General features: G+C 38.9%; 1 protein-coding gene across 5 annotated transcripts in view; it reads left to right on the forward strand.

Annotated features, from left to right (window-relative positions):
* The window catches only part of NRDE2 (NRDE-2, necessary for RNA interference, domain containing), a 65,687-nt gene that overhangs the window by 26,822 nt on the left and 25,671 nt on the right, over positions 1-13,194 (forward strand). For 2 of the 5 annotated variants that reach the window (XM_030484709.1, XM_030484712.1), the window contains exons 1-2: positions 4,823-4,968; positions 12,129-12,246. In XM_030484709.1, the coding sequence (XP_030340569.1) occupies positions 4,890-4,968; positions 12,129-12,246 (197 nt within the window). In that variant the 5' untranslated portion in view covers positions 4,823-4,889. Of the gene's footprint in view, positions 1-4,806; positions 4,969-12,128; positions 12,247-13,194 lie in introns of those variants that run through there. The other 3 variants (XM_030484713.2, XM_030484711.1, XM_030484710.1) reach the window with 2 other exon arrangements.

Here is a 13,194-nt window from a genome sequence, read left to right on the forward strand (position 1 = left end):
TACAGCATGAATCTGGTTACTTGGGAAAGAAAGGAGGCAGGAAGGAGAGCTGGCAGCATGGCAGTGGTGGCTGTGAGGCCACATCCAGGTTCAGGATGCCAGTCCTCTCCCTCTTCAAGTGAAGGGCAGAGATGGGAAGTGCAACAGCACCTTCAAGGGACCTAAAGCCCGAAACACGCAATGCTCCTGCAGGAGATCATCTCTTCTGCGCTGTTCGCCTGGTGAGACTGGCCATGGGACAGCGCTTGAGGTTAAAGCCCTGTGGCAGTGCGCCGCACCTGGCAGAGCTGAAAGTGGAGCTCTCACGTTTCTGCCTGCTGAGTGGGTCTCAATAAAAAATTAGCCCTTGGTAAAATTACTCAGTAGATCTCAATATATCTGAGTAGTGTTGGCATAGACAAAAGGATTTCTTAGTGAGAGAAACCTGAGAAGGGGCTGGGAAAATGCAGAGGAAGGCTGGAAACTTGGCACGCCATCAGAACAGTAACGTGTGTTACTGGAAACCCTGTTGTGCTCCATAGGTCTCACTGCAGGGAGATGTAGCACCCGCTTTTACATTTGCCCGGTTCCTCTCACTGTTAGAACATGCCAAACATGTCATATTAAACCCATGTATTTTCTTATTAAGAGTAACCTGCATAAGCGTTATTATCATGATACAAGTACATTGTCACATGATGCTGGCAACACACGGTACATCAACAAGGCTTGAAAAGGCTGGTGGGACACTGAGGTGGAAGCCCGGTAATCCATCCCAGGAGGGTTGTTCAGGTGGGCCAAAGGCGGCAACACATAAATACATCCAATTGTTCCTCTAGCTGTGAGTTCAGAATACATTTTGTGTCCTCCCTAATGTGACCACTGCTCCTACAGTCTTACAAAATTTTACACTATTTTAGGGATGCTTATTCCTTTAAATAAGTGCAATGTAGCCCTTACTCAAAATAGCTGCCTTTACTTCTGATGCTTTTATTCAAGGTACCCACTGTGTATGCTTTAAATGACACCATTTAATAGCTCTGTACTATAAGGCTTGTTCTGTAATTTTCTGCATACAAGAACAAACCCTTGTTTGTAAAGAGGATAGTATTTTGATATCTTATAGAGAGATGTCAAAGAGAGATACCACGGAGAGATGAACCTAGCAGGAGCTCCTCAATCATCAGACTGGAAGGAAGAACTATCTACATGATTTACTATAGAGGAAATAGAAAGTCTGGAGAAGCAAGAGAAAATCTGACAGATATGAAAGGCATGATATCACAGGCTGTAAAGTTAGGGTGTGGAGAGCATGACAGAGAAAAATGTGAATGTGTGAGGCCAAGAATTAAACCATCCCTTGGTGGCCTTTCAGGCCCTGATGAGAGGCCTGAATTACTGCTTCATATGGCACCCATTTCACAACAGTCAGATTCACAAATGTCTGCTACAGTTTTATTGTAATAAGGAAAATGTTATGGACCTGATGAGAGGTTGGGTTTTTTTGTTTGGTTTGTCTTTTTGGTTTTTTTTTTGTCCGTCTAAATATAACATTATGATTTTTGTCAAAATATACAAAAGAACTCAAGTCCCAAATCTACTGAAGACTATTGCTCTCACATCTACTTAGGCAGTTCAGTAAATTACTCACTGTAAGGCTTTCCAAAGAAGAAAAATCCTTAAAATGGATTATTAATTAAAAAAAATAATTTTAACATGTTAAATAGGTAGATACAATGTAAAAAGTGGACCAGAGTGTTTTTAAGTAAGGAACTTATTAGTTCCTCTAGTTAGTTGTTCCTTCTTATTAACAAGGAATTCTTGTTGTATACCGCTCCTGTGGTTTTGTCCATATTGTAAAAAGCTTAATGGTTTGCTGTTATTAGGCTACAGCTGAAAAAACAATGCTGCGTGCTTCGGGTAACTTATCTGTAGACATAAAGAGATGTTTTGGTCATGTTCTTCGCTAAATCCTAAGAAATGGCTTGGCTCAACTGCATTGAGGCAAACAATTTTTTATAATAGTACTTTTTGCCTGTAAAGGTTTATAAAATATCCATATAACATTATTAAAATGCATTTTGAAGAGTTTTAAGACAAAAGCCGCAAGATAAAATTTGGTCAACATGGGGCTAAATACATTGCACAAAACTACATAGAACGGGCATTGTTCAGTCAGTAAGTCAAGGAAATGTCAATGTACAAGATTTTACTGCATAGCTGATTTCTACTAATGATAAATAGGAACTATTTGTACAAATAAATAAAATAATCTAAAAGCAACATTCACACCAGTTTAACTTCCACTTGTGATAATGGAAAATATTGCCTGCATTTACATGGTAGCGTTAACTATGGTGTGGGGGTTTTTTTCCTTTTTTTTAATGTCACAGTAATCTATGTATGGCAACAATAATAACACCTTCATTAATTTATCCCTCTATCCAGAATTTGGGCTAATTTCCAGGGATGCAGGGCATAAATCTGTATGTAGGATCCTTATAAACTCTCTCTTTGGTCATTTGCTTTACTCACAAAAAGATCATTTTCTGTATTGTCTTTGTTGAGAAGCTGTTAGCTACCATCACTATGAGCAGCTGAGAGACAATGTAATGACATTCAACAAATAAACTCAATACTTTTGTTATTAAATCTGTTTAGTTTATCCTGCATCTAGAGCATCTTGAAAGAACTTTGAGCCTGGTTCATAAGAGAATAGGGAAGTAATTAATTTTCTGTATAGGTGATAGTTTTCCCAGTGCTGAGGCATGCAGAATAAATGCATTTACAAACTTCCATAACTACCTAAATAAGAGCGTAACAAGTATTTTCATGAGCAGGAGAGTTCTGACTCAACTTTCCCAGTAGGTTATACTCCTAATATGAACTGCATGCACACTGGAGTTTTCCTCCCACTGAAAATCCTGCTCTGCGTTGCCACCTGTTTTCGTGTAATTTGAAGTAATGTAATAGCCTGTAACCTCCTGTTAAACTTGGCTGAAATTGGTGACAAGTTCTAAAAGTATCTGGAGAAATTATGCCTGGGAGACAGAAAGACACATGTTCAGGTAGCATAGTTACACAGGCTTTCTCTTCTCAGGAAAAAGGCTAAAAAGCACATGTGACAAGACAGATTTTGGTTTTTTGTTTTTTGGGTTTTTTTTAAATTTTCTGTCCAGAAATTGGTCACCAATTGGTAACGTGCTTCTTTTAGATTTTTTACCTATCTTCTGTATCAATTCTAGGCAGATAAATATTTCTGTGTATTACGTACTGCATTTTCCACATTCTAATGTTCTACTACAAAACTTGATAGATACTAACAGACTTGAACAAAACCGTTGCTCCACACCAATATGTGAGCATACATTTTAAAGCCCATTCTTTCCAAGCTAGCAATCAAGCCCCTCTCATTTGATGACTTCCAGATTATCAGCGCCCAGGACCACCATTTTGTTGTGATTCCTTTTCTCTCTGTACTTCATATTATTCTCTCCTGTTGATAAAAATGCATAGCATTTTATGGATTATTAATAAATTAAAGGTAGGAAACAAGGATTAAGAAATAGTTTTACAGTCTTCTAAAGGAAGAAGCCACCAGTGGGATTCCTCGGAATCTGACTGTTCAACGTGTACAAAATGGCTGCAAACGGTAGTGAACATAAAGTTGTAAAAGTCTGCAGATGGTGCAAAAGTATTCAGGATAATCAGCTGGAAAGCTGACTGAGAAAAGTTGCTGAAGTATTTCAGAAATAAATTAAAGAATAATCAAATAGATCAGCTCGGCAGGTGCGAACCAGTGTGTATAGGGAAGCTAATCCTAACATCTATACACAACAGTTACCTATTAACTTTTGCCACTCAGGAATAGGCTCTTAAGAGACACTGTAGCTCAGGAGAAGCCAGAAGCCAAACAGAATGATCAGAAGGTACTGGGAAAGGAGCAGAAAGCAAACCAGCCGTTATAATTCCATATAATCCCTAAACCCATGGTACACATATAGCTTAATCACTACGTGAAATTCTGGTTGTGCAGTAGTATTAGTGTAGGAGTTAGAAAAACTAAAGAAATTCAACAAGGAGAACATTATGGACTAGCTTTAATACATAAAGAAAAAAGGCAGACTTTTCAGTCCAGACAGGAGAATACTGAAGTGAAATATCTAAACAGTGTATAAAATTTTGCAAAGAAAGTGAGTAGGGACGCTTATTTTTCCTCACAATGCAAGAATTGGGCACTGGGCTTGAGACAAAAAGGAAATACTGTTTCAGACAATACATAATTAAAAAGTGGAACATCCTGCCCAAGAAGGCGGAAATGTAACAGCATAAAAAATTATTTTTCCAGTTCCTTTATGGAGGGCAGGCTCATGGATACTATTAAACATGATGGGCAACTCCCTCATCAGGAGTTCACAAAGGACTGAGTGCAGGAGGGTATTTCTTCCCGAAGCCCTTGCTACTGGTGTTTGAGGCAGGCTGTCTGGCTAGACAGGCCTTCAAACATACAGTGGATACCAACTGAAAGGATGAGTGGCTTCTTACAACATTCTTTATACAGCTGAGCATTCCAGTCCCAAAGAGACTTGTTGCTCCTGTGTTCCTGGGAACACAGGGTGGTAAGGAAAGAAAGGCTGGCTCTGGAAACCCCATCCCGTCCGCTTCTCCCAGCAGTTTCCCTCTCTAATCCCCTTCGCGACGGCAGCGGAAGGCGCAAGATATGCAGAGTCCTCGAGAAAACAACCCCAGCACTAAACCCCACTTCCCTCTGCAGCCACCGGGCGTCGCAGCCATTTTGAGAAGTCGGGCGGGCAAACTACATCTCCCAGAGTGCTCGGCGCCGCCGCGCCATGTTGCCCCGCCGGCCCGCAGGGCAGTTCGGGCAGGCAGTAGTGGTGGTAAGCTGAGACATGGCCCTGTTCCCGGCTTTTGCCGGTGCCGCCGAGCCCGGGGAGCCCTCAACCAGCAGCGGCGAGGGCTCCAGGAAAGGTAAAGTCCTGGGAGAACGCTCTTTACCCCAACAGCCCTCCGCGGCCCGGTCCTCGGGAAGCCCATCTGCTTCCCCTCGCCTCCACACGGAGCGGTGTGCACCGTGCCCTCCCTTCAGCGTACCCCGCCAGGCCTGCTCCGGCAGTGCGTGCCCGCCTTGCGGGCCGTGGCGCTCCGCCCCCGCCCCCGAGTTGCGGCATGGGCGGTGCTACCGCTGGGGCCCGGGGCCCGGGCTCCCGGCGGCCGCGGGCCGCAGGCTCGGGGGCGCGGCGCAGTGTTTAGCCGCCCGGCCGGCCCCCCTCCCTGAGCGCCGTGTGCCCCTCAGCCGCGCTGTGTCCTCACGTGCGGAGTGCTGCGTGCCCTGCGCAAGGCGTGTCGCGGGCGCGCTCAATAAAGTTACTTTCCGTGAGAGAAAGTTTGGGGAGAGCATGGGATGTTTCCATAAAAACGGTGCTGTCCGCTCGTTGGCGGGTTTTCAGGTGTGTGCAGATTTGCTTCCAGCTGTTTGCGGGTAGGTGCTGGAAGCATGGCTGTTGAAATACCTTTGGAAAATCAGTTTATGTTAACTTTGTGTGTAGTGGAGGAGGTTTGCTTTATGCAGAAAATGAGGTGGTGGTGGTTTTATTTTTAACCACTAGCATTGGGTAACTTGCAAAGTGTCTTCTCATTTCCTTGTTCATTAAGCCAAATTTTAGTTGTAAAGGATTTTTTTTTTTTTTTTTTTGAAGGTCATGAGTGAGCTCATGATTCAGTTTAACACTTTAGCTGTCATGCTTGCTGTCTTGCAAGTTACAGTTTTATTAAACGAGTAAAGAACCCTATTTGGTGTGTTGCCAAACTCTGCAATATGCACAACATTTCTTAATTCTACTGGGAGATGTTTTGAACTATGCTTTTTGCTTGCCAGCTGCCGCCACCCTCGAGTTTGCCCATCCTCTAGACACTACAGCAAGGGGAAACACTAAGATAATTGTTTACGTAGGCTAAATTTGTTGTATATTTGGTTCAGTCAGTATGGTGACTTTTTAAAGCTTTTAGCAATGCAGGCAGGGGTTAGTTCTTATTCGGCTGTTAAAACCCAGTCTGCCAGTACGGAGATGTGCTAGGAGCCTTTCTGGTAATAACTCTTGGTGCAGAGAGTAGTGGACATAAGATCCCAAGTTACAGCTTCAAGGAAGGGAGGAGCTGCTCTGCCAGGCAGGAGTACAGTAAAATTTTCCAGTAGTAAGACCTTGTTTATATTGTAAAACTCTGGGAATTTATCCTTTAGGACAAATGTGTTAGGTTTAGTCTGTGTCACTGCAGACCACCTGTCTGGAAGATCAAATTACACTGAAAAAGATGTTAAAACTGACTTTTGGATCTAGATTTCAATTATTAGCACTGTTTATGAGTTACATTTTGATCTAGTGGAAGTTTTTTGTATGGGAATTACTGACAGAGCTTTAAGGAACATGATTCAAGGGGTTTTTTTTTAGTCATTATTGTACTCTGTTTTTAACAGCCACACTTGAGTACAAGTTACAAAAATTAAGTATCAACTCAGAACCACATTTATGGTGGCATATATCAAATTTCACACTTCCAGCTTGTGAGAACTTGAGAACTTGATGAACAACTTTGTATGTCTCTGATAGATGGCTCTCTTTCCCCGGAGCTGATAGGAAGCCAAAGTCTATCGTAATACAGCAGTCACAGAGTATGTTGTATGTACGCAACACTGAGGTATCTTTTGCAGTCATTTAGGACTGCTTCATAGTTTTATTGTAAAATTTGAGGTAAGAGTGTAAATATGCCAGCCATGTTTCATTCCTCTGACCACCTCTGTATCATACTCTTAGAAACCTTCGTAAACCATTTGTAAGTGCTGACTGAAACAGAAGTATTGCTGTACACCCTTCCTATCCTGCTAGATTGCTGAGTTGCAGCAACCTCTAGAGCGCAAAGTAATTCTGGGTATAGTTTCTTACAATTATGTTGTCAAGCTTTAATTAGTTTTAGGTAGAAGATAAATTACAAGTGTATCAGTAGCCATGAACAGAGCAGTGGTAGTAATTAACCCTACTGACAGTAGTAAGCATTCCGCACAGCATTATTTAAAGTCTGAACTGTTCTATAGGTAGGACAATGCAGTCATTTTTTGCTGAAAACAGATTTTCAGGGTTCTAAGAGGCAACAAAAGGCTTTGCATAACCCTCTAAAATTGTCTCTGTAGACATGCACTGAACACTTAATTTTTTTGGTTTTTTTTTTGCTTGGGAAGGTATAAAAAGAATGCTGTTGGATTTCTTCTACTGTTGTGCTCAGAAACATGAATGGTAGAGTAGAACAATAACAAGGTAGACTTTTAAAGTTTGGAATGCATTTTGATGTTTGAAATGCTTGTATCCAGTGAACTGATTCGCTGGAGGTTATTTACAAGGAGGTTTGGACTTGCATGTTGTGTAATGGAAAAAATTGTTCAGTTCTTTCCAGAGTTATTAGGTCAGTTTGATTAAATTGTTCAGAAAATACTGTAATTGGAGAATTCTGAACATTTCCCTGGTGTATCCACAGAGGCATACTGAGCGTGCTACAGGGGTTGGTTCTTGCAGTGTGATCCTTCAGTGTTTTAAAAATGCAGTTTGTTCTCATTGCTCAGGTAGAACCAAGCTACAGTCACAGGGGATTAATGTTTATGACTCCATTTCTCAAGGTGAGTTTTCCTTGGAGGCCCTAAAACAATAATTTAAAATACAAAAAATAAACTTTATTCTCCTTGTGCTCTCTTAATTGTATTGCACCAAGTTAGCGAGTGACTTTACATCTGCAAGGGAGTAACAGGTACTTTCAGGTAAAGTTACATCAAAATGACATTTTGGAAGTTCGTTTCAAATAGTTAATGGTCATAATAGATATTATTTTGCTATATTTAAGGCAAATATTCTGTGGAAATGGATCTTACGCATGCTTGCTGTGCATCTGTCTGCCAGCCTACTTCCTCAATCTCTCTCTCTTCCTCCTCAAGTTTTAACCCTTTTAGTCATGTTTGTTGTAGTGGGAAAGAGAAACTGTGAAAATAGAGGAGGTCTGTGAAAATCTACATTTCCTCAGGAAAGATAAGTGTAGATAAAGTGCCACTGCTGCAGGAGAGGCTGTAATGTGAATTGAACTGTTACCAGGATAGGTGGGCTTGGCAATGAGCATCTGTACATTAGCCAACTAAGAAACATTTTGAGATCACAGTCTGACACTGCACAGGCTCCCTCTTGCCCAGCTGATAATCAAGGGACGTGGCAAAGAGCTGTAGAAGGGTCTAGAGAACCCAGATAAATTCCTGAAGCTGTGGTAGCACTGGGAAGTGTAAATGATGGAGGGCACAACTCAGAAATCCAGGCTTCATCCTTCTGTTTTAAGACCTTAAAACCCTTATTTCTTAGTTAATTTGCAGAGAGGAAGAGGGGAATTAAAAACTTTACTGATGCAGTCTTTAAGAATGTGGTTTTGGTCTTAGAACAGCCTTTTAAACAGAGAAATATGAAGATAACTGCTTTCCACTGTTCTGCCTGTTCAGCAGTAGCCTCTTCTGTTTAATTTGTGTTTTGTGCCTCAGGGGAATTTATGTAATTGGTCAGCCCCATGTTTTATTGTGTCTTCTAAACAGCTGGAGCTTTACTGCTTGCTTTTTCTTTTTTTATTTTTTATTTTCTTCTCTGTTCATTTTGTCAGTATGATCGATAATGCCCTTTAAAAAATAAATCTGTTGCTTTATATTTCTCAGTTTTTAAGACTGAAGCTCTTTGTGCTCCTTAGGATCTGGATCTCCATTTGGAGGTTATCTGGCACTGTAGTGCCATAAGGCTGAAGGTTATAAAATTTAGCATACTTGATGTTGTTTGTGAACACTTTTTTCCTAGTTCAGGCTGGTCTGTATCTAAAGTGTTTACACTGATGAGTAATATTTAAAAATGCATTATCTGCATCAATCTTTGGAGGACCTGACATTATGCTCTTGAAATCAACAAAAAACCTGTTCTAATGTATACAGTGTTTTAAAAGACCTTAGATCATGATCTTAAATGTCAAACATCTTAGGCTTTTTTCTTAGTGGTCTGAATATTGTAAGTCTTGAATTCAGAACTCTCTATGACTGAAGGCAAATTATTTAACTTCATTCTGCCTTCGAGCTTACTTTTAAAAAAACCCATAACCCAATGTTCTATTAAGCGTCATGAGTATCAGTATTAGTATGTATCAAGTGATTTCTGAACCATAATTCTGCATTCAAATCAATGCAGAATTACCTTACAAGAAATTTATTTCTATCAAAAAAGAATACTAGTAAATGATTTATTACACATTATGAAGGGGAACAATAGCTTAATGAAAGAAGAGAAGCTCAAAGGCGACAGAGAATATCTTCATGACAGAAGTATGCTATTGGAGTTCTGGCCAAACACAAGTTGGATAAGTTTCATGTATCTTTGGAACAGGTATAATAAGGAGATCAGCCTGGCTAATGAGTTACAGTTTTGTGCTGTTATGTGATACACATTTACACCAGAGACTACACCAGAAAAAAGCCAGTAATTTTTTCTGTTTTGTTAAGTAGATGTGGGTAATACAACACAAATCAAAACAAAGATGGGTTTTCTTTTTTTTTTTTTTTTTTTTTTTAAAGGAACTGTCTCCTTTATTTCTTTAAGTAAATAAAAGGCTTTATTCACAGATCAGTCACATTTACTGAAATCTGGAGTGCTCTGGACCATTGTAGTTTCTCTGAATTTGTGTTTAAGGAAAACCAGAGTGTGAATAGTGGAAAAACATTGTAGGGTTGCAGTTTGTTCCTACGTTCCTTTACACCCGATCTTCATTACCAAATGAGCAGAAACAATTGAATATAAGGAAGATAATAATTTTTAAAATCAGTATCACATTTAATAAATGTACCTCAAAAATTTCAGGTATGAAATGGCACTTAGTATATGGTTTGACATATATTGAATTGTTAACCCAAATTTGATTATGCAGTCATCAGGTCCATGAATTTATTTGACTCCTTGTGTTTTAAAATATGTAATGGTTACAGAATTATCCATGAGAAACATTTTGGTATTTCATGGAAAATACTCAATACAAGTTTTCTAAGAAGTAATTCTGATTTTAGGTTGGTTCTTAATACATCTCTTACAAGATTGAAATAAGAAATTAACTTATCATTGCATAATACTTTATCCCCCAGCAGGGGGAATAATTAGACAGGCAAGTGAAATGTTGCTTGGATATTATCCAGCATAAATCTTTCTCCTTTAAACTCACCAAAGATTCTGGAAGAATGTTTTGTGGTAGATTTACAGTTTTAAAGTCACAGACATATACTTAAAATTAAGGCATTTGTGCTAGGGTGGGTTAATTTAAATGGCAGATTTTAATGATGTTTTAGATAGGCAAGTGAGGACCATGGTTTTAAGGTTTCAATTTTTATTCTAATTTTACATCAATATATCTTAACTATTTTCCTGGAAGGGAAAATAAAAAATTCCTGTTGATTTGCAACAGCGTAGTATATTTGTCTTAGGTTTTGAGATTTCCAGGCAGAAGGTGACAAGAATACACATGTATAGTACACAGCAGAGTTTTTATTTTTCAGTCTTTATGCTATGTTTTGGTAAGCTGGTGCGTAGTGTGGCAGTGTTCTGCAGCCTCTTAGTTGGGCTGCTCGTGGGAAGTGTGTTTGGGTTCTGACAGTGCCATGAATGGTGGGTTCTCTGCACAGAGGTGGAGGTTCAACATGAACCTGGGAAGGTGGCCCCCCCCGCAGGGCCTTTGGTAGCAGGGACAGTCTCTTGGGAAATGTGAACTGGAGCTTTGCTTGGTTGTGCGTACTGCTTGATGAGTTTAATTTAGGCTAACAAACTGTTCTGCGGCCTGTTCCAGTTTAAATCCTTTTGTGGACAACAGTTCAGGGACTTGAGATGGAAGAAAGAATTTGGTATAAAGAGCTATTTCTGAAAGAAATACTTTAGAAGGAGGAGAGATGTATGGCTTGGCAGACAATGAGTTTCTGCTATTTAAGGGTTAGAGGTCAGTGTAGTCAAAAGCACAGAAACAGGAGTGTGACAGGAAGAACACCAAGGCAAAAATGATTATAAAGAGTGTGCAGAACAGTCAGGGAGACCAAATTCCTTTAGCTGTTACCTTCTGTGGTCTGGCACTGGAGAGGCTGCTGTTAAATTCTGTGCTTGTGCGAAGTAACATTTATTGTTTAATGTTAGAAAATTTCACATACTTAAAAGAATTCTAGAAATGAAATATCTATGAAATTTGTTATAAAAGTTTTAATACCAGTAAAATTATAGCAAAAAATTCCCCCTGCACATCCTGTCAGTATCCGATCTGATGACTGAAATGGCTGAGGTGGAGATGCAGAATGCTTAGTGCTAATATATCAAAATTAGCATCAAATAACCTTTTCTCACACTGTTTAAAAATCTAATACATTCTGTAGTTAGAGAACTGAGAATCCAGTAACTTATTTTGATCTTGTGTAAAACATTTGAGTGTTCTTACTAGTAATGGGTGTCCCTATCAATAACATTGTGTCCATGCAGTGAGTAAAGTACATTTTGTAAGTTTGCGTAAGTTATGTTGCATTCATTAACTACACCTTTCACTTCATTATCCCCTTCTGTAATTTTTTCAATTTTACTCTTTAAATATGTAATCTCTTATATATCATACATTTAATATTATATAATTATTATATATGAAGGTACATTAGATGATCTTAATTATGCATATGTAACACTTATACAATATATAAATATTATATAATTTTTATGTGGTAAAAATATTGGACAGGTTGGGGGGTTTTAAAGTATATAGCAGTGTATGAAACATATTATCTGCTTTCAGTATGAACTTTTAAGTGTTCTTGTATAGTGTTTTTTTGAAAGCTTAGATTGATGTCAAGGGAAGATTCCAGCTCCTAAAATATTTTACCTCATTACAACCTCGTGTTATGCTAAATGGAAATTTCATGGACTGCTTTCCAATATGCTCCGTTATTACACATGACTTAGTGACATTTGCTGTGAATTTAGCTGTCTGACAACTAGATTAACCCTCAGCTTTAGAAAGCACAGCAAGCTAATTCATATTGATCTCACACTTCTCTTTACCTGCAGAATTGGACTGGCTTAGTAACCCAAGCTTCTCTACAGAAGATGCACTGTTACTGCATCAGCGCGCTACAGAAGGTGCAAATCTCATCCCTGAAAAATCACCACTACTGATAAGGTAGAATATACTTCTGTATCTTTTAAAACAGGCTCGCTCTTTTGTCCTGCTTATCTTTTCTTATGTGAGACCGAAATCAGGGGATTTTAGGGCTGCTTTTCATTCCACCATTCTGTATTTTAAAAGTCCTGAACTGAGTCATATATAAAAGTACGAATAATGCTTCCATGCCCTTCAACTTAAAATAATGAGAAATTATACTTATGCAGTTACATTCCCATGTTCTTTTTCTCACAGCTGCACTTAAATCATTGTTATTTTGGAATGTAAAGGGAACTGAGTGATCATAATTCTTCATTAGCTTTTGAATGTCCTGAGTGACCCTTGAAATAATGTAAAGATTAAGCATGATCTTTGTGATTTCTGTATGAAAACCAGTTCAGTCAGCCGTTTCATAGTCGAGTTTTTTACTTTTTAAAAACCAGTTGAAGATGTGAATTATTGAAATATTACATGTATCAGGTTATGCTGCTAGAACATGCTGATCACTGAAGTGGGCGATTACATTTTTTTACAAAAAGGAGCTTTAAGCAGCCGTGTTTGCTGAAGAACTGGTTTTAATACCTTCACTAGAATAGTTGCTATACTTGGCATATTCTACACTGTAACTAGCACTTAATAATTAAGAATTAATGGAATCAAGTTGCAGTTGCCAAGTTCAAAATCTGAGTAATTTTTAATTTGATACAAGCTCCTATGTTTACAATAAGTGTTGGTGGTCATAATAGAATATATTTCTGTACTAACAAGCACTGCTGAATGCAATTTTTTGTATACTTATTCTTACATTTATATGCATTGTGTGATTGAAATGCAGTCACTGCTCTGTTCATCAGTCAATATATTCTGCTTGCATTTCTTCAAATCTTTTCCAGACTTCAGTGTCATAAGGAATTTACAAATTACCATTCAGATAGGATGACATAGTAAACCCACCATATTTAATTA

Source organism: Strigops habroptila, chromosome 4, assembly GCF_004027225.2.
Source record: "Strigops habroptila isolate Jane chromosome 4, bStrHab1.2.pri, whole genome shotgun sequence".
In the NCBI taxonomy this organism is placed as follows: Eukaryota; Metazoa; Chordata; class Aves; order Psittaciformes; family Psittacidae; genus Strigops; species Strigops habroptila.